Below are 27,547 nucleotides of genomic sequence, written 5' to 3' on the forward strand. Positions count from 1 at the left end.
AGAATACTGGAATGAGTTGCCATGCCCTCCTCCAGGGGATCTTCCCAACCTAGGGATTGAACCCATGTCTCTGATGTCTCCTGCATTGGCAGCCGGGTTCTTTACTACCACCTGGGAAGTGGCACCTAGCACCACCTGGGAAGCCATTTTGCCACATTATTTCTACTTAAATAGAATGATCATATTCACAAATAAACTTATATCTTGAGAGTTCAGCCTCTGAAATCCTTGACTGAATGTAAATCTTGGCATTACTCATTGTTAGCTGATTAAGTTTGGGCAAGTTATTTAACTTCTTTATTCCAAAGTGTCTTCATCCCTAAGAGAGTAATAATAGTGTCGATAGCCTAAAATTATTATGAGAACTTTAATAGTAATTAACATGTGCTGTCATATAAGTAAGCAACATAGTAATGAAAGACATTACTAGTTATTATAGACATTATTACTTCATTCAGATCTAAGAATCCAATTATTCTCTTGTTCTCCTTTAGACCATTTCCAGTTCCTCCAACATTTCACTAAACTATGAGATTAGATGTAACAAACACTTAACTAAACTCTAAGACTAAAGATAGTCAACCAGTTTCAGATCTGATCAGTCATAAATATAGCTTGTGAAATTTTGAAGAAGTGACAGAATTATCTGCAGTAAAATAACTGTGTAATCATATTCCTTAATTCAGATACATTTATATGACATTATTGTCTTCTATTGTTCACCAACTGTGTGTTCTATTTCCATATTCTCATAGATGTTTTCCTCACTTTTGAAGATGGGAAATCATAAAAAGTTGTCCATAACAGCTGCTTTGAGGTCACCTACATTTGCTGGCTGCAGGTGGAAATCTCTTTCCCAGAGCCCCAGATAGAAGGCTGTAAAATTTGGCCTTTGAGGGAGCCAGACTGCACCAGCCTTTTGTATAATTTATCATCCACAGAGTGTGTTAAGGTGCTTTTGATCTTGAAGGCAATATCTTTCAAAGAAATGTGTTGCTTATATGTGACCATTGATGCTTTATAGGAATCTCAGTATCATGCCGATTTCAATGAGTGAATGAATTTTTAAGATGGTAAACTGATGACAATTTAATTGAGAGACTCTAGATCTTGTTTAAATCCAGAGGATCAAATAAGAGAAAGTATGTCAAGAGTGTATTCACATAAGAAGTATGTGAATACAATAATGCACTAAGTAAGCATTTTATTATGATAATAGTAACATTTTATTGTGATAATTCACAGCATTATTTGTCAAACTCTTGGCTTCACTGAATGTCAAATGCTTTTTGCCTTCTGTAAAACTGAGTGGAATTCTATGAAATATTAGCCACAAAGAATATTTAAAAATACACGCATAATGTTCTTTGCATTTACTTTCATTTCTTTATGGAATGTGTTTTAGGCACAGAACTGAAATTTGGTATCATAGAGAAAGTTGTGGAAATTTATAGGCTTTGGTTTATGGAGACTTGAAGAAGTTTTTCCATCTTTCTGGTATTTCATCCCTGTCAGTTTGCATTGCTTCTTTCCTTTCCTTCTCCTCCTTCGCCAGGTTTGGTTTTGAGCATTGGATTCAAAGAAACCCCAAAGTCAAAACAAAATGGTCAGAACTGCTGACTCTTGTTTTGTAACCTCTTTTAGTCCAGCATTCACAGGAAGAGAGGGTACTGACCAGAAAAAAACTGGGCCTAACTTCCCCCAAAATGCTGGCAAAGTTCAGGAGCCTGTGACTGAACTTGGGCCAAGACACAGATATATCATTTAAACTGTAAGTTAATCAAGTAATACCCAATAAGAAGTAGATTTAGTACTTAAAATTCAGTATTAATCTGCCAATTATTTTTTAACTTGCCTCTGTTGGCTGGAATTTAATTACTAAAAGTTAAATCTGTGCTAAGATATGCCAATATGTATCACAAACAAAATAGAAAGCAATGCTACGTGATTGGGTTGGGATTCTATATTCAGGGCTGAAAAGCAAGGTCTCACCAATTGCACAGGGATGTCTACTCCATGGGTATAGACACAGTTGCTGGCAAGCTAACAGGAGAGGAGAGGTGCAGAGAATGTTCAAAGCAAAATCTGCCAGCTATTTTTGATAAAAATATATAAAAATAAAAATGGTGGTGGTTTTGTCACTAAGTCATGTTCGACTCTTTCGACCCCATAGATTAGGGCTTGCCAGGCTTCTCTGTCCATGAGATTTCCCAGGCAAGGACACTGGAGTGCGTCAAACCTGTGACTCCTGCATTGCAAATGGTTTCTTTACCACTGAGCCACCAGAGAAGCAAAATAAAAATAATTTATATTTTGTATTAAGTAGAATCTCTTGTAAAGTTGCAGGTACATTTGAGAAACTCACACATGAAGCGTACTTAAATGTCTTCATTAACTTCAGAATTTTCTTTGAAGATTTAAAGTTATAAAAAAGTTACACTGAACTGTGCTTTATCAACTGTTATTTCAGAATTTTGGTAGTTGTTATAAACATTCCACAATAGTGTTTTTATAATGGAAATACTGACAAATGCAATAATAAACACAAAAATCCTAGGGTCTTAATTATATGTTCGTGCAGGAATTACACATACAAGCATAATATCTGGTTCATTTTCCAGTGCTAATTTTGTCAAAATCTGTTTTCATATTGGGCAACTGTAAAAGATGATAGGCCTGAATGACTGCCTGTAGATGGAAAAGGCTTTTGATTATTTTTACTTTCCCTGGAGAGCCTGATTATGTCTTTCAAATATGATTTCATTTAGATCTTTTCTTGGTTTACATGTCTGAATTCTAATAGTAACCTGATACTGATGGGGAACTTAGTTTGAGACCAAAAGGCAGTTTTCAGTCAGTAAAGAGTGTGTAAATAAATCGCTGCCAAGCAACGTCTAAACTAGTATTAATATTCCAAATGCCCAAATAACTTTAAGATTTCAAAAACTGATTATTACAATTTTCCAGAAGTACTTGATATATTTAGCATCTTTTTTTTTTTTTTTACTGTTGGAAGGTATTGAAAAACCAATATTGACTGATATTACTATCAATGTTGGTTTATAAGATAATCAAGAATAAGACAATTTTAACACAGGATGTGATAATACTAAAAAACCAAAAATACTTGCATTAAAAGCACACTGGATTTACAGATCTAACATGGGAAAACTAAAACTATCACGTTGCTTAGAAAAATTGAGTGGCGAGATATGGAAGTACATGGATTAATGTTTGAAATGCAGACAATTAGGTCTTATCTCTATGGATGATGTGATACAAAGAATAAGTCAATCTATTTCTCTGTATTTCTGATCCTTATTTGGCTTCATATTATTCTATGAGTACAATGATTAAGAAGAAGCCTTAAGACACTTCACATTAGAATAGCTTCTAGACATAGAAAAACTTACAAAGAAAGCATTTATAAACTTAAAAGTTTTAATAATTGTTGAATAATTCTAATAATAATTGGAAAAACCTTTTGTATTTAGAGTTTCTTTGGCTGTTATTTACTTCAGAGGAAATATTCACTGTAGGATATCATCAGATTACTAAGAATATCACAGAGTGGTTCAGAATATGAGGGAGAGTACTAAGGATGATAGATGGTTGTATTTATGCTACAGGACCTGAGGATTTTGAGGAACTTTGTCTACACAGTTTCTTTTTTAATTTCTTATTTTCAAAATCTGTTCTTTCAACAAAATATTAATGATTCCTAAAGTTGACTCTTTTTAAGAAAAATTTGTTTATCACTTGCAGATTTTTTTAAAAAACGATGTTTCGTTGTCAGGAGAACTTTAGGTGGGAGAAGGAACACAGCCTCTGTAAGCCCTTTCGATTTTGAACACATTCACCCTATATGTAAAATGTCAACACACTTTGTAAATTGAATAAATAAATAACTGGATAAATGAGGGCTTGATGGAGCCACTAGCACTACATAAGAAGTTGGGAAGCTGAGTACAGTCTGATGATGAGTTGAGATACAGTTACTTTTGACATACTGAATTGAGCAATTTTAAATTTATCTTTTAAAATACAGGTATGCTAGTTTTAGTAGCCAAAAAGTTATCTAGAAAAAGAGAAAATGAGTAATTTTATTTTATAAAAGTGATATAGGAGTCACTGTCCAAATTCAGTTTATTTTAGTAAAAGTGCTAGAGGGGAAAAAAAAAAAAAGCACCACTCCCTGGTTTTGTTCTTGTTTGGTTTAGTTGGTTACGTTTTTTCCGTTACGTATTTATCCTAATGTTCTAATGGTAGAGGTAGAAACAATACTCAAAAAAAGAAGTCATCTTTGGGAAAGTGGTCATTTCAGAACTAATTCAGTTCCCATAGATAAGAGAACTAGGAACACTTTTAAATGAAGGCACAAGACAAGCAAATCCCTATAATGCTGTGGGAGGGTATGTGAACTGGCAGATCTGCTTGGAAGGCAATCTGGCCCTTAGTTACAAAGTTAAACGTTCACTTGGTGCAGAAATTTCACTTCTAGTTACTTAGCGTCAGGAAACATAGGCAAAGAAGATATTTATAAGAGCACTCTTGCATCATCATTTATTTTTTAAAAGAGAAAATAGCCATCCACTTGTAAAGGACTGGAGTGAAGTTGTGATACATGGATATAATAATAAAATACAGTGATCAAAATTACGTTTGAGTAATACTTAAAGTCAAGGAAAGAGTGCTCATTCTATAATGCTGAGTGGACAAATTCCAAAAGTATCCCAAATTTGTTTAACACATTGAATTTATATCTGTATAAAAAGACTAAAGGAAACAGATAAAAACGCTATGTGGTAACATGAAGTGATTTAAATTTATTCTTAAATTTTAATTTTCTAAACTTTTTAGGATGAGTATATATTACTTCTTAATAAAATGAAACACATTTCTAAAAGGCTAATAGGGAGACCTGTGTGTGTCTGTGCACATCCGCCCAAGGATTTGCGAGGTGAGAGCAAAATATAGTGTTGGAACAATAGGATTTATTCACTTTACAGTAGATGGGGATTACTCATTCTGATTCCTCTCCTCATTTACCTACTGCTATCTTAAGAACCCCATTTCAGTTGGCAGTTCTTCCTGAGCACAAAAGGAAGAACTGTGGAATGGCAGACCGTCCAAACTGGAGGGAGCCCCTCAGCACAATCTTGCTTCAAACTCATCTCCATCGCACACTTTCTAGCAAAGTGGAAGAATGAATTTCCTCCTCTCACGTTTTCTCTCCCTTATCCCAAGATGCAACTAGAATGAAAACTATCTTTCCCTGCTGCTGCTGCTAAGTCGCTTCAGTCGTGTCCGACTCTATGCGACCCCATAGACGGCAGCCCACCAGGCTCCCTCGTCCCTGGGATTCTCCAGGCAAGAACACTGGAGTGGGTTGCCATTTCCTTCTCCAGTGCATGAAAGTGAAAAGTGAAAGTGAAGTCCCTCGGTCGTGTCCGACCCTCAGCGACCCCATGGACTGCAGCCCACCAGGCTCCTCCGTCCATGGGTTTTGCCAGGCGAGAGTCCTGCAGTGGGGTGCCATCGCCTTCTCCATCTTTCCCTACCTACAGCTAAAACTTTGAAAGTGCGCGCTCTGGAGGGGCTGCCCCTGGGAAGACCCGGCCATTTTCCCCCGTAGGCGACCAGGGAAAACAACTGCAGGTGGTAAAATCTCCGGGGGCTCGAGGGGCCTTGTAAGCCCAGCTGCACCCCCAGCGCGTAAACTGAAGCTGTCCCCAGTTCCCTCCCGGTTCAAGCATCCTACTCCGGGAGGGGCCACCCCAGGGTTGCTGTTTAGAGCCTAAGCGGAGGGGAAGGTAAGGGGAGGGAGTGGAGGCGAGGGGAGGAGAATAATGTCTCCTGCTTTCTCATCTCCTTCATTCTGCCTCTCGACAAGACCAAGAGGACCGCCAGAGCGCCCTCGGCCTCTCAGAAGACCCAGTAACCTTCACTCCTCGCTGGACTAGGACCACCCTCTCCGCCCCTCTCCCTTCCCCCCGCCCCAAGAGCACGGGTCGGGGCGGAGCGCCTGCCAGGGGTGCCTTAGCGCCGATTCTAGAGGCAAAAAAAAAAAAAAAAAAAAAAAAAGCAGGCATATCTCCTTATAGTTAAGAAAGAAAGAAAGAAAGAAAAGTTAAAAGCTAGGACTGCACAGACGCTCCCGAAGTCTCCAGTCTGCGGGGAGGGTTAGCGTCCCACCCGCCCGACAGACGCTGCTTTGGGACGTGGGCCTCGACTGCCCCAACTCGGTTTTGACTCGTCCTCACTCGCCGCTCCCGCTCCTGCCCCATACTCCATCGACAGCGCCCGCATATATATTAACTCGACGGCTTCCACGCCTCTCGAGGACTGGGGACGTGTTATAATCCAGAACCGAGCTCCTGCGAAGGCCAGCCGTTCGGTCTGGGAGGGCCCCTCCTGGCCCTCCAGTCGCACCCACTGCTGGGTCTTCAAACACTCAAACCCGCGCGCGCGCAGGCCCGGAGTGGGCAGACACGTCCACCCCACCCCGGCTCAGTCGGTGTCCTTCTCCAAGCTCTCCAAGAGCTCAGTCATGAAGGAGATGTACACAATGGCCAGGCGCAGGGTCTCGATCCGGGAGAGCCTCTTCTCGTAAGCAAAAGTGGGCACCTTCCTCCGCAGCTGGTCGAAGGCCTCGTTGAGGCTGAACATCCGCTTCCTCTCGCGGACGTTGGCTGCCCGGCGCTGGGCGGAGGTGATCACCCTCTTCCTCTTGGGGCGGCCCAGCGGGGAGGCGCCCCGCCCGTGCTCCTGCTCCTCCTCGTTTCCCCCCGCTTCCCCTGCCCCTTCCTCTTCCTCCTCGTCCTCAAACCGCGCCGGACTCCTGGGCCTTCCATCTCGGAGCACAAGGTCCTGGCGGGTCCCACAGGGGACCCTCGGTGTCAAGTCGCAGAGGAGAGGGTGCCCCGGGGAGGCTAGGGATAGGTCTGCGACGAAGTCCAGGACGGCGGCGCCCACGCAGCTCTCGGGAAAGGCGGCCATCGAGTCTGCCGGGCCCTGCGTCTCATAGGTTTCTCGAAGGGAGGGCCAAGCCTGGCGACGGCCTTCCTAGCAGCCCTGAATCTGACGGGTCACCATCACCGAAGGGTCGGGGACATTAACATGTATAGCCAAGCCGATAACAGGATTAGCTGCACCGATAGGGAAGGCTCTGACAAAGTCCCTCCTCTCGAAACTGATGGAAGAAGACAAGCTTGAGAACGCCGGGAAGACTCAAAGGAACAGGCCTCCGCTTCTGCGATCCTTTCCGCCCTGCCACCTGGGACAGTTCCTTCTTGGCAACAACTTCCAGCTCTTACCTGCTGTGCTTTTTGTGTGTCTCCACACTCCCGCAGCCAACTAATATTCTTCAAGCGCCTTGTCTCATGTAGTTCTGTAATTTAGCTTTGGGTTTTCAAAGCAAGGATGTTTTCCACCGCTCTGGCTTCTCCCTGGCTTCAGGGTGGGAGTTCCGAATCTTGCCACTCTCTGCTGCCAATGGGTGTGAAACAAGTGCATGTGCTTTTAATGATGTCCAGAAGAGGGGCCCTGTCTGCCAAGGGTCGAGGGGAGCTGTTTGTCTGGTATCCCAGTGCAGCGGCTACTGAAAGGCAAGATCTTCCATTAGCTTAAGTAAGCATCGTAGGAGGGGCGAGGGGGCATTCCCCAGAGTCGCTCTTGGAATCCTCTTTCTCTTTCCACTGCAAGGTAAACAGCTCTCCTGCAGCTTTACGAACCCTGGCTTCTAAAATCTGTTTCGCTATAATCAATCTAACAATTGAGATACTTGACTTTCCTTTCCTAACCTTTATCCCTCACCCACGTAAAAGATTTTACTTAGAGGGCAAAAAGTGATGATGGCAATAACATGAAAAAGAGAAGCTCAGAGTGTTTCTCCCAGCGTGCTTTACTGTATAATCCCCGTGTGGGAGGAAAGCAAACCCTCCCCCCAAACAAAACAACTGCAGTCTCCTTTCAAAATTGCGATTCACCTTTCGATAAACTAATTGGTCTATCAGCTCACCCTCCGCGGAGAATTCTTTCAAACTTTAAATTGCTGATTGGTATTCCTGAACAAAGAATAATCTTTACACTTCTATCTGGTTACATTTCCTCATTACCGCCCTACAAGATTTAAGCCTAGAAACTATACTGCATTGTAAGAGGGTTGTTTTTTTTTTTTGAGGTGAAAAAAGATTATAAATTTGGTATAACAAAAATAAAATTTTACTGATTTCAAATATATCTCATGTATGTATTTTTTTTAATATAGAAGAGTTCAGTTTTCTTTTTTGCCGATAGCTATATTTAATTATTCAATGTAAAGATTTTTAAGAGACAGGGTGGGGCAAAACAACACCTAAGAAAATCACTTTGAAGATGTATTAAAAGAACGCTTAAAAAGGGTGAGTGCAGAGACGCCTTGGTTCAAGGGAGAAATACGAAGACATCAATTCCTATTGAGGTAAGTAGTGACTGGGATGCTTAAGTTAGTACATTGGACAGCTCCCAGAAACTGCCCGCTTCTAACAGGTAAGCATAATTTTTTTTCTTTTCCGAGCCTGCCATTCTGTGAGTACTCCCAGATCCTATTAAAGCAATATAATCTTGGAGTCTTCTTTTGGCTTTCTACTATTTTTCTTATTAAAAAAAATTTGTGTCTGGGTTCTCTCCCTTGCTCTTTTGTCCTTAATTAGTTTTCTTTTCCCCTGCTTGTGTTCACTTTTCACTCTCCAATTTACATTGTGATAACTCAAGTAGAAGAGAATAAAAAATTAATGTCCCTGAAAGATGAAATGAGAATATCTCCGACTGTGATTACCTATTTAGCTTTTACTAAACTTCTCTCAAAGACTGAAAAATAAAAAAGAATTGGAATTTCAACCGTGGCTAAAGAATTAGTACACCAGAGGATTAATTTTTGTTTTGACAAGCAGTAACATGCCTTCTAACTCCTGTTTAACTTAATGCATTATTAAGCATTAGGGTAAATTTTATAGTTTATTTTTAGCTACTGAATGTTTCACATGATTTATTCTTTCCCTTTTAAACACATGCATGAGTGGAATGAATATCTCACTTAGTGAGAATCTAGTTCTACATCAAACATACATTGGGACATTTAATGAAAGGAAACATGATAGAAATTTAAATTTTAAATTTACTGAAATGAATGTCAGAAACTATCCTGAGACTCTAAAAGACACTTTCCTTAGATTAAGTACTTCCCCAAAATCAGATAAGACTGGAAGCATTCAGGATGGTATGTCTGTAGACAGACTAAAATTCTTTGATTTTATCCAAGGGAATGAATATTTCAACCATCACATCACAAAAAACTGTGTAGAAAAATGAAAGGAATCAATGCACAGTATTGGTTGAAATATTAAGATACTACTGAATTTTTTAAAATGTCTTACTAAAAATAAAATAAAATAAAAGGTCTTACTATGTATACCTGTAACATTTGTGATATTCTGTTTGTCCACAATAATTTGTTTATCTTACAGGGTTCTAATCATGGTGACATAGAGAAAAATGTTAAAATCTAAGTTATCATGATTAACTCTTTTTTGTTTGTAAATGAAATTAATTATAGAACAGTAATAAATGAAATCACTTTCTCTGCTTATTTTGAAACATCCACTTTATTTTAAAAAATGGTTTTGTGGCTATCTGGTTCCACAACAAACAAACAGTAAATGTAGTAAATTTGTAGAGTACTATGTGGTTTCAAACAGATCATCTCGTTGGAAAGAAACATTATTTTCATCTCTAGATTTGAAAGTTAAGAGAGAAAGATTTTTAAAAACCCCAACTGAGGCTTAAAGGAAGTTCAATTCAAACTTGATTCCTTTGGGTTCTAGGCCTATAGACAGCTTATAAATTATTCAGTGATCTACATGGAGGCTTTTGGAAAGAGTCTGATAAGCCCTCAACAAATTCTGCTCATGACCATTTCAGGAAATGGTTATGAAATGACAGTCAGTTCTGCTTAGTTTATTACCTACTTTACACCTACTGGCCATCATTAAACATTTTGTGTATACAGATGGTCCCTGATTTACTATGGTTCGACTTAAATGAGTTTTTGACTACTATGGTGCAAAACCAATATACATTTAGTAGGAACTATACTTTAGATTTTGAATTTTGATCTTTTCTCTGGCTAGTGAGATGCAGTAAGACATGGCTTTTGTAATGCTGGGCAGTGGATGCAAGCTATGGCTCCCAATCATCTGTGCTATGGTGAGGGCATACAACCCACTCATTTAAAAACCACTCTGTACCCATACAATCATTCTGTTTCTCACTCTCAGTACAGAATTAAATAAATTACACAAAATATTCAACACTTTATTATAAAGTGAGTTTTGTGTTGGATGATTTTGCTCAACTCTGAGCACATTTAAAGCAGGCTAGGCTAAACTAGCCTAACCTATAATTTGATTTTCAATATCTGGATATTATCTAGATGTAACCCCATCACAAGCTGAAGAAGAGCTGTACTCTTACATTGTATTTAGAATCAAAGCAGGAAAAACAAATGACCAAGAATAACTTGAGCAATAATTGCCAAGGGTGCTGGAGTGTGGGATTAAGGGTGTTAAGGAGAGAAAAGTAGATAAAAAAGTATCCAGGGAGTAAAGGCAAAACACTTAACTCTCCAAAATGTATTAAAACTCTTCCTTTTCTTCCCTTTTTCATGCCCCTTCTCTTATTATTACAGATTCATTAAGCAATTTTAGGGGAAATGATAAAATAGAACAAAGACCGATGTTTGTCATGATTGAAGGGAGGAAAGTCTAACAAACACTCCTTAGCTGACCTAGAGAAGGGGCCTGTATTCTCTTCTGACTCCATTCAAATTATGCATGGTTTACGGCCTTCACTGATTTTACAGTTAGAAGAATGTATATGCATCTATTTAATTTTCTATCTTAGGTAAACTTTTTTTGAAGTTTAATACATATACTTAAAAATTCACAAGCTGTATATGTGCAGCTTAATGAATTTTCACAAAGTAAGCATACTCGTGAAACCAGTGCCCGAATTGAGAACTATCAATAGAATGCATCACTGAAATTAGAGATTATGTAAAATTTTCAACCACTCCTACAATGTCCTAACTATATCCAGTCACAGAACACTCTCCAAAGTATTACTCTTGACTTCTAAGATTAATGTTGCTAATTTTTGAGGAGTATATAAAAATAAACTATATGTACTCTTTTGTATCTTTCACTCAACATTTTAAAATGAGATTCATGTACATTATTTTTGTTGCTGAATAGTAATCCGTTGTGTGCATATGTCTTCTACTGACTATAAACATTTTGGTAATTTCTAGTTTTTACCTGTTACAAACAGCCATGCTATAGATATTTTTGTACATAACTTTGATGAGAATATTTATGCCTTTCTCTTTGGTATCCCTGATAGCTCCGTTGGTAAAGAATCCGCTGCAATGCAGGAGACCCTAGTTTGATTCCTGGGTTGGGAAGATTCACTGGAGAAGAGATAGGCTACCCACTCCAGTGGGAAGTCTACTTCTTGGGCTTCCCTGTGGCTCAGCTGGTAAAGAATCTGCCTGCAATGTGGGAGACCTGGATTCAATCCTTGGGTTGGGAAGATCTCCTGGAGAAGGGAAAGGCTACCCACTTCAGTATTCTGGCCTGGAGAATTCCATGGACTGTATAGTCCATGGGGTCACAAAGAGTCGGATACGACTGAGCAACTTTCACTTCTTCAGACACCAAAGTAGAATAAGTTGTATTTTCAGCTTTAGTAGTTAATGATAAATTGTTTTCCAAAATGGTTGTAACAATTTATGCTGTCATCAGTGATGTCTCAGAATTTCAATTCCTTCACATCCTTGTCAACAGTTGGCATTTTCAAGCTACTGAAGATGTGCCTGCATGTCATACTGTGGGTTTGATTTGCATTTCCCTGATGACAAATGATATTGAAAATCATTTTGTTTTGGCTAGTTGGGTACTGCTCCTTAGTAAAGTACTCACTTTAACTGGTTTTGCTAATTTTTATAATCTATGTATAATTATATATGTAAATTATACATACATATATACTTTATATAATTTATTGTATATCTATTCAGCTATGAGTCCTATGTCAATTTATGTAATACAAGTATTTTCTCCCTACTCTGTGGCTTTCTTTTTCACTTGCTTAATGATTGTCTTTTGATGAAAGTAAGTTTTACTTTATTTTTGTTACGACAAATTTTTTTAGAGCATTTAAGGATTATAGCAAAACTGAAGAAAAGGTACAAAGATTTCCCATATACATCCTGCTCCTACACATGAATAGCCTTCCTCATTATCAATACCTCCCACCAGGGTGGTACTTTTGTTACAACTGATGAATCTATACGACATATTATTACCAAAGTCCACAGTTCTATCTGGGGATTAACTCAGTGTAAATTTTATGGGTTTGAATAAATGTGTAATGATCTATATCCATGATTATAATACAGAGTATTTTCACTGCCCTAGAGCTTCTCTATGTTCTGCATATTTAACCTGCAGCAATCACTGATCTCTTCATTGACTCCACAGTTTTGTCCTTTCAAAATGTTATACAGATGGAATCATACAGTATGTAACTGTTTCAGATTGGTTTCTTTCACTTAATAATATATGTTTAAATTTCCTCCATTTGTTTTCATGGCTTTAAAGCTCATTTCTTTTTAGCACTGAAAAATATTTCCTCGTTTAGATATTTATTTATCCATTCACCTACTGAAGGACATTTTGGCTGCTTCCAAGTGTTGGCAATTGTGAATATAGCTGTCATAAATATTCATGTGCAGGTTTTGTGTAAGCTAAAACTTCTTTCAGCTTCTTTGGATAAATACCAAAGAGCATGACTATTGCACTGTATGCCAAAAGTATATTTAGCTTTATAGAAAGTGAAAGTGAAGTCGCTCAGTCGTGTCCGACTCTTTGCCACCCCATGGACTGTAGCCTATCAGGCTCCTCTGTCCATGGGATTTTCCAGGCAAGAGTGCTGGAGTGAATTGCCATTTCCTTCTCCAGGGGATCTTCTCGACACAGGAATTGAACCCGGGTCTCCCGCATTGCAGGGAGATGCTTTACGGTCTGAGCCACCAGGGAAGCCCTATATTTAGCTTTATATGTAACCACTAAATTGTCTTCTAGAGTGACTGTACCACTTTGCATTCCCATCAACAATGAATGAAAGTTCCTATTCTCCATATCCTCACCAGCACTTGGTATTACCACTGTTTGGATTTGTCAGAAGTTTCTAGCTTTAATATAGTCCAGTAAATTATCATTTTTTCCTTCATAGTACTCTTTATGTCATGTTTAAGAAGTCTTAATATATTCCAAATGAAGAAAACCTTCTTATTTGTTTTCATCTCACATTTAGAACTCTAATCACCATAGAAGTGATTTTTGTATGTTGTGAGTAACAGAGGTGGGGGCCAAGATTTATTTGGTTTCCTTCTGGATATCTAATTAATACAGCAACATTATGGAAAAGTCTACCCTTTCCACATCAAACTTATTCTTTATATGAAAATATTTCCAAATAAAGTGAATACCTTTTCTGTCTTCTCAGGAAAGTTCAAGGAAAAAATTCAAGAAATGTAAAAGAAAATCAGTTCTATAGTTTGGACATATTTAGAGATAAGAAAGTCTTGCTTACGCTCAAATGAACACCTTGCTATTCTAATTAAAATCCTGAGTTCAAATGAAAGTAAAGATACTCAGAATGCTGTAGTTTAGGAATCGGCAAACTTTCTCATTTATGGAAAGATAACAAATAGTTTAGGATTTTAATAGATCACACAGTCTCTGTTAAACTAGTCAACTTTACCTTAATAGCATAAAAGTAGTCATAGACAATATGTGAATGAATATAAATAACCATGTTCTCTAAAACTTTCAGTTCAGTTCAGTTCAGTCACTCAGTCGTATCCAACTCTTCGTGACCCCATGAGCTGCAGCACGCCAGGCCTCCCTGTTGATCACCAACTCCCAGAGCCTTCCCAAACTCATGTCCATTGAGTTGGTGATGCCATCCAACCATCTCATCCTCGGTCGTCCCCTTTTCCTCCTGCCCTCAATCTTTCCTAGTACCAGGGTCTTTTTTAATGAGTCAACTCTTCTCATCAAGTGGCCAAAGTATTGGAGTTTCAGCTTCAACATCAGTCCTTCCAATGAACACTCAGGACTCTTCTCCTGTAGGATGGACTGGATGGATCTCCTTACAGTCCAAGGAACTCTCAAGAGTCTTCTCCAACAGCACAGTTCAAAAGCATCAATTCTTCAGTGCAGTTTTCTTTATAGTCCAAATCTCACATCCATATGTGACTACTGGAAAAACCATAGCCATGACTAGATGGACTTTTGTTGGCAAAGTAATGTCTCTGCTTTTTAATATGTTGTCTAGATTGGTCATAACTTTCCTTCCAAAGAGTAAGCATCATTTAATTTCATGGTTGCAGTCACCATCTGCACTGATTTTGGAGCCCCCCCAAAATAAAGTCAGCCACTGTTTCCACTGTTTCCCCATCTATTTGCCATGAAGTGATGGGACCAGATGCCATGATCTTCGTTTTCTGAATGTTGAGCTTTAAGCCAACTTTTTCACTCTCCTCTTTCACTTTCATCAAGAGGCTCTTTAGTTTTTCTTCACTTTCTGCCATAAGGGTGGTGTCATCTGCATATCTGAGGTTATTGATATTTCTCCCAGCAATCTTAATTCCAGCTTGTGCTTCCTCCAGCCCAGCGTTTCTCATGATGTACTCTGCATATAAGTTAAATAAGCAGGGTGACAATATACAGCCTTGACGCACTCCTTTTCCTATTTGGAACCAGTCTGTTGTTCCATGTCCAGTTTTAACTGTTTCTTCCTGACCTGCATACAGGTTTCTCAAGAGGCAGGTCAGGTGGTCTGGTATTCCCATCTCTTTCAGAATTTTCCACAGTTTATTGTGATCCACACAGTCAAAGGCTTTGGCATAGTCAATAAAGCAGAAATAGATGTTTTTCTGGAACTCTCTTGCTTTTTTGACGATCCAGTGGACGTTGGCAATTTGATCTCTGGTTCCTCTGCCTTTTCTAAAACCAACTCGAACATCTGGAAGTTCACGGTTAATGTATTGTTCAAGCCTGGTTTGGAGAATTTTGAGCATTACTTTACTAGTGTGTGAGATGAGTGCAATTGTGTGGTAGTTTGAGCATTCTTTGGCATTGCTTTTCTTTGGGATTGGAATGAAAATTGACCTTTTCCAGTCCTGTGGCCAATGCTGAGTTTTCCTAATTTGCTGACATATTGGGTGCAGCACTTTCACAGCATCATCTTTCAGGATTTGAAATAGCTCAATTGGAATTTCATCACCTCCAGTAGCTTTGTTTGTAGTGATGCTTCCTAAGGCCCACTTGACTTCACGGTCCAGGATGTCTGGCTCTAGGTGAGTGATCACACCATCATGATTAACGGTCATGAAGATCCTTTCTGTACAGTTCTTCTGTGTATTCTTGCCACTCTTCTTAATATCTTCTGCTTCTGTCAGATCCATACCATTTCTGTCCTTTATTATGCCCATCTTTGCATGAAATGTTCCCTTGGTATCTCTAATTTTCTTGAAAATATCTCTAGTCTTTCCCATTCTATCGTTTTCCTCTATTTTTTTGCATTGATATCTGAGAAAGGCTTTCTTATCTCTCGTTGCTATCCTTTGGAACTCTGCATTCAAATGGATATATCTTTCCTTTTCTCCTTTGCTTTTCACTTCTCTTCTTTTCACAGCTATTTGTAAGGCCTCCTCAGATAGCCATTTTGCTTTTCTACATTTCTTTTTCCTGGGGATGGTCTTGATCCCTCTCCCCTGTATAATGTCCCAAACCTCTATTCATAGTTTCTTAGGCACTCTGTCTATCAGAGCTAGTCCCTTAAATCTATTTCTCACTTCCACTGTATAATCATAAGGGATTTGATTTAGGTCATACATGAATGGTTTAGTGGTTTTCCCCACTTTCTTCAATTTAAGTTTGAATTTGGTGATAAGGAGTTCATGATCTGAGCCACAGTCAGCTCCCAGTCTTGTTTTTGCTGACTATATAGAGCTTCTCCATTTTGGCTGCAAAGAATATAATCAATCTGATTTCACTATTGGCCATCTGGTGATGTCCACGTGTAGAGTCTTCTCCTGTGTTGTTGGAAGAGGGTGTTTGCTATGACCAGTGCGTCCTCTTGGCAAAACTCTATTAGCCTTTGCCCTGCTTCATTCTGTATTCCAAGGCCAAATTTGCCTGTTACTCTAGGTGTTTCCTGACTTCCTACTTTTGCATTCCAGTCCTCTATATTGAAAAGGACATCTTTTTGGGGTGTTAGTTCTAAAAGGTCTTGTAGGTCTTCATAGAACCGTTCAACTTCAGCTTCTTCAGCGTTACTGGTCGGGGCATAGATTTGGATTACCATGTTATTGAATGGTTTGCCTTGGAAACGAACAAAGATCATTCTGTCTTTTTTGAGATTGCATCCAAGTACTGCCTTTTGGACTGTTTTGTTGACTATGATGACTACTCCATTTCTTCTAAGGGATTCCTGCCTGCAGTAGTAGATTAAATGGTCATCTGAGTTAAATTCACCCATTCCAGTCCAATTTAGTTCGCTGATTCCCAGAATGTTGATGTTCACTCTTGCCATCTTCTGTTTGACCACTTCCAGTTTGCCTTGATTCATGGATCTAATATGAAAACTTTATGTACAATATTTGGCAGTGGGATGGATTTATCCCATGGACTTCGATTTGCTGATCCTCATTCTATTTAATAAGTCTATTTCCATATTCCCTCAGGCTCCTAATATGGAGACTTGGTACAATAAGGCATTCAGAAATATAAGTGACTCTAAGATTTTTGAGCACATACCTTGCTTATGTGTGCATATATGTGCTGAGTAAAAATACTCCCAAAGCAATGGAATTTGTAGCTACTGTCTTGGAAATTATACTGAGGTGCTATAGAGTAACCAGAATAGGCTGAAAGGGAAGCATCCATACCACATTAAAGTCACACCACAGTGACTAAGGGCTTATCTCTAGTCACTGAAAACAAATGCTCTGCTGATGAATGCTCTTTAAAATATTAGTATTACTAGGCTCTGGGAGAATTACATTTAACCAGCAATAAGTAAGGAGGAGTCAAATTTCCAAGACAGACCTGGCTTCTACTTTGTGAATTGTTTCTCATTGTAAAAATTCATTCATTCAGTGAAGAGTGCAGCTGTTTTAAGAGGCTTACTCTCTCCATCCTTATTTCTACCTGCAAACCCTCTTTTTGCCATAGATTGCTGTGGCAGAAACTACTCACTGTTCTCCATTGTAACCTTTTTCCTTTTAGTAAAAGACCCATTCACACATATTTCAGCTGAGCTCCACTAAATTTATGCCAACAGGATACATGAGAAGTGATATGTCCAAGTTCAAGTTGGTCTCTCGAAACCTTAGCTTACTACTTGGCCCTTTGCCTTCCTCCCACAGCCTAGAATGGGGTGCTTTGATCATGAACTAGTGTTGGCCATACAGAAGAGAACATCACCCTATGACAGAGGTTGGGAAACTTTTTCTCTAGAAGGCCAGATAGTACATATTTTAGGCTTTGCTGATCTCTGTCATACTACTCAACTCTACCATTATAGGGTGAAAACAACCATAGATAACATGTAAATGAATGGGGGTAGCTGAGGTCCCGTAGAATTTTATTTACAAAAGTAGGTGCCAGGCAGAATTTGATTCTCAGGCTGTAGTTTGCTGACTCCTGCCCTAGAGGATGGCAAAGCAACAGGAAACTGGGACTTCAAAAGATTCTGTGAAGTAGAGCTAAACCTCTCAAATATGGATTGATAGGTGAGAAAAAAGTACACTTTCAGTGTATCTCAGATCTCTTCACTATAGTAGCATGCTTTATTAAATGATAGATATCTCTATTTTAAAAATATATACAAAGACTGCTTAAAATCAGTTATTATTTTTCCCTCAGGTTGTTCCACTTCATAGGAAGCAATTCCATTTCAGTTAGTCATTGGAATAAATCTATTTTCCAGATTTTTTATTATATTAGTTCTTACATTGGTTGTTGTTTGAACCCTCTCCAACTTCTTCACTTCTTTTTGAGAAACATGTGGAAAATTAGAGAGGTGTGAAGGCAAAAATATCCCTCAGGATGTTATAAAATACTACCCCCAAATAATTTCCTTTTCCCCCCATTTCCTATACTGTATTTTTACACATTATTTTTAATAGTGACTTTCCTTTGTAAGAAATGTTAGGAGTTTGACACTCATCCTTAAGTCCATAAGTTCTGCAATTTGGAGATTAACACTGTATGGTTAGCTTTGCAATTTTAATACTTTTTCAGTTTTTTCCACTATACAATTCATTTATGATACAAGGAAATATTAGCATTAAGTTGAAACATATGTAACTGACAAAAGTCAAACAATTTTTAACCTACCTAAAAATGTGGGCAATTTAAGTTGGTTCAATGTGATATATTCAAAGACACTCATACTTACTAAGAAAATGAAATTAAATATATTAATATATACAAATGTACTAATTGAATCAGTGCATACAAATTATAACCTGTGAACTTATTGGGTACTAAACCTTACTGTACACTAAATTTATATACAATGTTTTCCAAAACAAATTTTTTGAAAGCCTGAGATGCACCTGATCCTTGTGGTACTGATCTAAGGATCTGGAATACATAAGTGAACAAGATAGGAAACAAAAAAAATGTTCTTTACTGTGTTGAAGGCGGCAAGTACCATGGAACAAACTGCTTAGTATAAGTGGGATCAGGAGTGCTGAAAACCAGAGGGAGATTGCTCTTTTAAATATGGTTATCACGTAAAAGTCTGGCTGGAAGGTGATATTTGAATAAATACTTGAAGGTACTAGGGAGGTACTTAAGTGCGTATCAAGTAAGAGAACTGACATTTCAGACAATAAGGTAGAAGGGTGCCTAGGGTATTGGAGGAACATCCCAGAGGCCACTAGACAGAATCAAGAGAAGGAAGAAAAGTACGAGATGAGGTCAGTGTGGTAGTATGAGGAAGGGCTGTATTACGTAGGACCTTTTTAACTATTTAAGGACCTTGGCTTCTACTTTGAGTAAGATGGGTATCTGATAGAGCCTTTCAAGATTTCCTTACTGTTTAAAAGAGTAGCCCTTTGGATAATTTGCTGAGGATAAATTCTACAGAGAACAAGAAGGAAACAGGGAGACCTGATCAGAGAGTCTTGTAATAGCCCAGGTTAGTAGTGGCCACTGTAATGTGCAGTAGCTATGTTCAGGATATATTTTGAATAAAATTCAACAAGATTTGCTGATGGACTGTATGCGGAATATGAAGGAAAGAAGAGAGTCAGGGTGAACCCAGGGTTTTAGCTGGAACAACTAAAAGTGACGTGATAACTGAAATGAAAAAGACTCCAGGAAAAGTAGATCTGGGGGAGGGTGAAGATCAGGGGATGAGCTTTGAACATCTTAAATGCAATGTATTTATTAGCCAGTCAAATGGAGACACTGAGGGAATTTCTGTCTCTCTCAGGGTAAAAGTCATCACTGTGTCTTAAAAGGCATTATTTTACATGATATACTGTTGTCTCACCCCAACACCTATAAGAACCCATCTTCTGTTATTTCCCCTTCCCTCGCACAGTTAGCTATACCAGTCTCTCTGCTGCTCCTCACACATCCAGGCTCACAATCTGCCTCAGTGCCTTTGGATTTCTGTTGCCTCTGACTGCAAAAGTCTTTTCTCAGACATCTGCACAGCTCACCCCGTCTCTTCATTCAGGTCACTGGGTAATGCCAGCTTATCAAGAAGTGTGCCCTGACCACCCTATATAAACTAGTACCCCCCATCCCACGTGTTGTACTCCCTAACCTTCTCACCTTGCTTTACCCATCTCCATGTATACAAAGTGTCTGACACAGTACTTTGTCACTTGTTTTATTTTCAGTTTCCCTCATTAGTTAGTAGTGGTCGCTGTAATGTGCAGTAGCTATATTCAGGATATATTTAGTTTCCGTTTCAGTTATATATATAATTAGTTTCAGTTGCCCTTGTCTTCTTTGTCACTTGTTTTATTTTCAGTTTCCCTCTTTAGAATATGAACCCCAAGTGGTAACCAGAGAAACGAACTGCTTAGATTTCTCTTTCAAGAGTTGAAAGTTAGTTGAAAGTTAAGGGGTTGCAATTAGCCAACATTATCCAAAAGCAATGCCTTACGGATCCACTGTAGCATTCGAGCTGAGGCTATACTCTTTATGCCCTGCCTCAGCATATAAAGAGTACTAGGGCTTGGCCATTTCCGCCCAATGAGGGATGTCTTCAATAGACAACTATTTGTCCCAGAAATCCCTATTGTGTTTGCTGAGCTTTTGTCAGCCCTACACCATAGTTTGAAGTTCTTCTTGTACAGCCCTCATTCCTCTTCTTTTTTCCATAGATGTCAGATCAGTGGGCTTCCCAGGCAGCGCTCATGGTAAAGAATCCACCTGCCAATGCAAGAGATGTAGAGACGCAGGTTTGATCCCTGGGTTGGGAAGATACCTTGGAGAAGGGCATGGCAACCCACTCTAGTACTCTTGTCTGGAGAATTCCATGGACAGAGCAGCCTGGCAGTGTACAGGCCATGGGGCTCCACACAGAGTCAGACACAACCGAAGTGACTTAGCACACACACATGCACAGATCAGTATTATGGTCTTAAGCTTTTCTCAGAACCATTTTTATATTCCCCCTTTATATTTTACAGGAGTTACGACCCTCCTGCTCCAAAACCCAACAACAACAACAACCACCCTCTTGCACTTCGAACTCAATTTCAGTATCGCCTTTCTAGAGGATCTAAACTGGCAGTTGCTAAGAGTGTCCTGAACACCTGGTAAGTGGGATTGGAATCTGAGGAGTGGACCGGTTGCCATCCTGAGTAGTATGTGAGCCACAGTTCCTGTAAAAAGTGGTGCTTAAACTCACTGGTGGAGAGTAGGAAGGATACTCTACTCGAAGGGATTACCCTGGGTAGGATAATGATGCAAACTTTTGATAAATATGAAGGATGAAACACATTGAAGGACAATGAAATTGACTGGCTATTATTAAGTTGCAAAGATGTTACAGTGAAAAAAGAATAATAAAAAATTCAAGCAGGTTACACATGACATAAAATGGAATGTAAAGGCAAGAACTTCTTATCTCCATCAGTGGGAGAGCAGGAAAATTTGGAAAACAAAATTAGCACTCAATACTTAGAGTTGTTGCACTTCAAAGACAGCAAAGGTCTTACTGAACTGCAAGCTTTGGTGCCATGCCGACCTTTGGAGTGCTCAGGGACCAACGGATAGGAAGAGGAGTCACTGTTGTTTGAGGAGCAGGAGGAAAATATATGGAATCAAGGTGACAGCCTTTGGTACCTCTTGGCAAACCCTTATAATTTTGAGTGAGGAGGATGAGATTACCAGACTCAGACTGCTAAAAAAAAAAGAGAGTTTGAGTTATGTCACTAGATAAACCTCCAAGACTAGCAGAGATGATAGCTGAGGATGGGAGGAATTTATAACAGCGAGTAGTAAAGTAAGGAAAAGAGTAACAGTTGCAACCACAAGAACTGCAGTGATGGAATTATCGTTGGTTCTACTAATCTCTCTCTTCCAAATTTATGCTCAAAAAGAGATCAACTAGGGACTTCCCTGGTGATCCAGTGGGTAAGACTCTACGCATCCAATGCAGGGGTCCAATGTTCACATCAAGGGTTCAACTGCTGGTCAGGGAACTAGACCCCATACAATCTAGTTTGGGATACAAGCAATAAGGAGCTCACATGCTGTAACTGAGACCCAGCGCAACCAAATAACTAACTATTTAAAACAGAAAAGAAAAACTGGCACTCTGGAGGAGCCACCGCCCAACACATGTAAGGAGAGGTGAATCCATGTGGCCCAGAGTGAAATGTGGTATCCGAGGAGATGCACCGCTCACACGGAACACATTCAGCTCTGAGGGGCGCAGTCAGCTCACCATCTCCCTTTGCACTGCAGCTCCCACCTATTGACCGAGACACTGTCACACACGCATCACAGGCTGTGCCCTCTCCACCCAGTTCTGCTTCCTCACCTCTCTCCTTTCACCAGTGTCACACACACAGTCTGAAAGCTTTCTTGACAGTTCTGCCTCCTCTGTCCTTCGATTTCACAGGCATTACATCACACTTCTTACACCTGCACATACACACATTAACCTCTTTCATTCTCAGTTGGGCCTCAGGGCATCTGTTCCTGAAGGGTCCAAACCAACTTATTCCATGAGGACAGGATCTTACCTTTTTTTGATTCTCAGCTGAATTCCCCAGTGCCTTGATTAGTATGTTTCAAGTTGTAGGCATTACATAAGCAGGATTTTGAAAGCTGTCATCTGAATTACACACGATAATTATCTCTTCTCATTAGACTGTGGACTTCTTCAAGACAACAACAACAACAATAAAATGTTGAGACTTCCCTGGTAGACCAGTGGCTAAAACTCAGCACTTCTAATGCAGGGGCCTGCGTTCTATTCCTGTTCAGGGAACTAGATCCCACATGCTGCAACTAAGAGTTCGCATGACACAACTGAAGATTCAGAATTTTGCAACTAAAGATCCTGCATGCCACGATGAAGATGGAAAAGCATGCATGCTGCAACTAAGATGTAATACAGACAAATAAATACATAACAAATAATAAATTTATTGAATACTCTGTGTGAAGTGCTCTGCAGGTATTATTTCATTTAATACCATGACCTTATGCAGAAGATTCTCTCAATTTTTCCATTTTCCAAATGTCTTAAAAATTATTGAGATCACAAATGTGTGAATGCTTATATCAACATCAAACACAGGTCAGAGCCCAAGGGTTTGATTATCAACTTACAGAACTTCCCATTAACTCATGTTGCAATCTTTCTGATATCAGCACCTTGCAGAGTCCAACTTAATATTTCTTCAACAATTTTCAGAGTCTTTCTATGAAATATACACCTTTAATTTTATTTGCATTTTGTTTGAAAGCTTTTTATCACTTTTTTCTTCAATGAAGATCAGTGTATTGAGCTCACTAGATATTTTCATTAAATAAATTTCTTAAAGTAAAGATACAAAGAGTATCATTTAGATTTATTTCTGTCCTATATTATCTCTTCTAAATTTAAGTGATTTAGTTAAGCTTAAAAATGCTGGCTGTATCCGAACCAACAACTTTGAAGTGAAAGGCTCCCTAATCATTTTCCTGCTTCTTGACTCACCAACCATCCTCGGGCAGAGTTTTCTGGTTATCCTACCACTGTCTTTAACCTCTTTGTGGCTTCTTATGGCTATCATTTGAGGATTATGGAATCTCCATATTGGTTAGTGTCATGAATGGAGAAAACCATCATCTTGGTGGAAGCCATTACTGTCATTATCTCTGTGGGTACTGAAAGATGATGACCCTCCAGAGCACTCTCACAAGTGTTGGTCCATGCCACGGCGAAATTCTAATTTTCAAAACAAGTTTCCCCTCATCCCATCCAAGTGGCAATTATATCAGACATTTTATCTGGGAAAGTTGTTTGTTACACACTTTTGCTCTTCTCTTCTTAGACTTTTTAAAATACATTTCCTCAGGATATCACATACTTTTCCCGTCAAAATGTGAGCCTATCCTCTTTCCCTCTTTTAGAGCCATGCTGGCTCACCCACATGCATTAACTTAGAGGATCTTTAAATGTAAGTTGCCACACCCACCAACCACTACCTCAAGAGAACTATTCTTAAGTCTCCCTACATTTTTTTCCCATAAAAGTACTATCTCATTTTATTTCTCTATCTCTGCAGGTTTCAAAATGTAGTATCTGTAATACCTACCTGGATTTATGATTATGTTCTGTGGATATGATGTTATTCTTCTCCATGGTCCTTTGAGGTGGCTCTTGGGACCACCGTCTCCAGATCTATTATCTTCAGTCAAAATTCACTAGGGAGAACATGAGAAATTTCTTTCAGTTCATTACAAGGTATAGTTACAATATGGTAGACACATTGAAGATAGCAGAAATGACTGGATACTATACTTATAGTTTTAAGATTCTAGAGAAGAAGAAATGGTCAAATGGTCTTTAAAGTTTGTCTTTATTGTTCTGAATTTATTATTAAATTAAACTTACCATGAATTTATCTGCATTTTATAGTTAAAACAAGGCTTGTAGGATTTCTTTTGTCCTAACACTAGCTCACCGGCTTCTTTGGCGACTCAGCACTAAAGAATTCGCCTGCAATGCAGGAGCCGCAAGAGACACAGTTTCTTTCTCTGGGTTGGGAAGATCCCCTGGAGGAGGGGATGGCAACCCACTCCATTCTTGCCTGGAGAATCCCATGCAAAGAGGAGCCTGGTGGGCCAGAGTCCATAGGGTCGCAAAGAGTCGGACACGACTGAAGCGACTTAACATGCAGGCTCGCAACACTAGCTTAGAATCTGGTGACTCTGACCTTGTTTGGATATCAGGTTTGGAGCTGGCATGCTATGGAAACCAAAAACTGTGTTTTGGGGAAACAGCTCACAGGGAAACTGTGAGCTGGTTCAGTGCTGCCCTCGGAATTACTATAGTGAACCTCATTTAAAGCAATGCACTACCACCATTGTTAGCCATTGTCAATTTGCTTTCTCTTATCTAAGTATAAACATCCCAAACACAAACAATATAATAATAGACTGGGCCTCTGGGGCTTAGCCTTTTTCAGAGTTCCACACTGGGCTTTTCTCTTGCTTATTTTGTTTTCATCTTCTTGCCATAGTTTATTCATTGACCCTCAGATCTCATAATAATCTCCTTTTCAAAAAGCCATGGCTCTATCCTAACTGTTGCTATAATATTAAGCTTTAAAGGGGGCCACTTGGAGATTACAGCCCACAATTGCTTGCGGGCCGGCAGCAAGTTCGGCCGCACTACGCATGCTTTCTTCCTGGAGCTCCTCTAGCCCTTGATAACAGCGGCGCTCTCGCCCACACCCATGATCCCGCGTGAAGAGCTCCTCTTCCGCCGGGTGCAGAGCTCTCGCGGTACAGGTAGGCAAGTGGCTGCAGGTACCGGCGGGAGGCGGGTCGAAGGCCGGCCCACCTGGCTGGCTGTAGGTTGACCCGGATAGGTCTCCAGTGGCCTTCTTGGGGATTAAGGAGTTTCTAAACAGGGCCATCGGACGTCCCTCATCACCTGGCTCGCTCTGGGCGCTGAGTGGCTGACTGGGTCAGCCCCGCCGGTTTGCCCCTTGGTTTTGGCCTCAGTCTCCGGAGTGGCTTTGGGGTTGGTAGTGCTGGGATTCAGGCAGGCCCGGAAGGCCTTTCCTTATGATACAACTCTCGCATCTATACATGACTCCTGGAATAAACCATAGCTTTGACTAGACGGACCTTTTTTGTTGGCAAAGAAATGTCTCTGCTTTTAGTGTGCTGCCTAGGTTGGTCATAGCTTTTCTTCCAAAGAGCAAGCGTCTTTTAATTTCATGGCTGCAGTCACCATCTGCTGAGCCCCAAAGAACTGATGCTTTTGAATTGTGGTGTTGGAGAAGCCTCTTTTTTTAATTTTTATTTTTAAATATAAATTTATTTATTTTAATTGGAGGTTAATTACTAATGCTTGGGGCTGGTGCACTGAGACGACCCAAAGGGATGGAGAAGCCTCTTGAGAGTCCCTTGGACTGCAAGGGAATCCAACCAGTCTATCCTAAAGGAGATCAGTCCTGAGTGTTCATTGGAAGGACTAATTTTGAAGCTGAAACTCCAATACTTTGGCCACCTGATGCGAAGAGCTGACTCATTTGAAAAGAGCCTGATGCTGGGAAAGACTGAAGGTGGAAGAAGAAGGGGATGACAGAGGATGAGATGGTTGAATGGTATCACTGACTCAATAGACATGAGTGTGGGTAAACTCGGGGAGTGGGTGATGGACAGGGAGGCCTGACATGCTGCAGTCCATGGGGTTGCAGAGAGTCGGACATGAGTGAGGACTGGACTGAACTGAACTGGAAGACTGAGGCCTTCCATTAGTGGGGCCTGTCCGTGGGGCGGTGTGATTGGCAACATTTTGAGGGCCACCATATGCACATGCTGGGTGGAGTGGGCAGCAGGAGCACGTGGTGGGACTTGTGGAGGTTGTCCACTGGTCGTGACGAGGGACCCCAAAGCCCTCCATGTCTGTGGTGCTGGGAGCGACAGGCACTGACAGGGTCTGAGTCAGGTGGAGTGGCTGTAGTATTACCTCTTTGCTGTCTGTCCTACCCACAGGCATCTATTTCAGACCAAATATTTCTTTTAGTATGTCTCGGGCCAGACCAAGACATTTTGTTGCATTGAAATAACCAGTTTTACTTCTTATCATGAATACCCAGAAGGAGTCACTCCTTTGTCCAATAGGATGTGGTTATGGTTAATATCTGACTAAAGCAGTGGTTTACTTGTATTATCTCAGTAAAATATTGGCCTGGAATGTTTCATTTCACAGTTTTCTAAGGAGAGCAGGTTGATTTTGATGAATGTTGTAATCACTGTGGGATGAAGTTTTACATTTTACATCCTAAAATATGTCACCTTTAGGATTTTAATTTAAATTTATGAAGAATTAAAGTTCATGGCTTGCTACTACAGTTCTGAAGAAATCAACTGAGATTTTATTTTTTCAGTTACAGTAATTACACTGGCCTTTAGAAGTACACAGGGCCTCTCTTCAGTCCTCCTCTTATTTCATAGCCTATGAGAAGTAATTTCTGGTGCAACGGTTCTAGGACATTTTATTGGACTACAGTCCCAGTGGGTAAAACTTGCACAGGTGGATCTTCTGCTCATCTGGGTATCTTCCTTTCTTATTTCTCTTCGTTAGGTTATATGAAAGTTACGAGAGTGCTGGAGTCCTCCCATGTCAACCCCTCTCTGATCTCCCTCTCCTTCCTGACTCTCTCTTTTTACCCCTCTGTTTCTGGAGTGGGGGAATGGTGTACTTTAGATAAGCCTTGATAAACAGAGATTGGAAAAAATGCAAAGCTTGGTCTTAAATTTAGGACAGCCATTCTCATTTGACCTGTAAAACACCTATCTCAGAATGACCTCTTGGCTAAAAGGTAGATTCTTAGACCATTCCTAGAATTATGGAATCAGAATATCTGAGGGTAGTAGACTAAGGGTACCCTATCCAGGATACTGTGTATGCTAAATATTTTGATTCATGGTTTAAATCTGGCTGTGTATTAGAATTATCTGTGAGTTGAAAAACTCTTGATAGTGGTATAATAGTACAAAAAAACTAAATCAGCATTTAAGTTGAATTTGTCAAGTGACTCTAGTGTGCAATTACAGTAGAAACTTATTAATTAGGAGAGTGATATTGCCTAAATAGTAAACTTTTACTTTGATTTTGCTTTCTTTCTAACCTTATAGTATGTTGTTTAAACAAAGTTAGATTCCATAGAATC

The 27,547-nt window shown here is 39.8% G+C and overlaps 1 protein-coding gene across 1 annotated transcript; it reads right to left on the reverse strand.

Annotated features, from left to right (window-relative positions):
• Positions 1–6,510: 6,510 nt before the first annotated feature.
• Positions 6,511–6,999, reverse strand: FERD3L (Fer3 like bHLH transcription factor). Its single transcript, XM_068972388.1, has one exon. It carries the CDS (start codon positions 6,997–6,999, stop codon positions 6,511–6,513), a length of 489 nt encoding a protein of 162 aa, XP_068828489.1.
• Positions 7,000–27,547: the final 20,548 nt, after the last annotated feature.

The sequence above is a fragment of the Capricornis sumatraensis genome, chromosome 5 (genome assembly GCF_032405125.1).
Source record: "Capricornis sumatraensis isolate serow.1 chromosome 5, serow.2, whole genome shotgun sequence".
NCBI lineage: Eukaryota > Metazoa > Chordata > Mammalia > Artiodactyla > Bovidae > Capricornis > Capricornis sumatraensis.

Excerpts from the sequence above, each read along its gene's own strand:
- FERD3L (XM_068972388.1), bottom strand. The coding sequence starts at position 6,999 with ATGGCCGCCTTTCCCGAGAGCTGCGTGGGCGCCGCCGTCCTGGACTTC.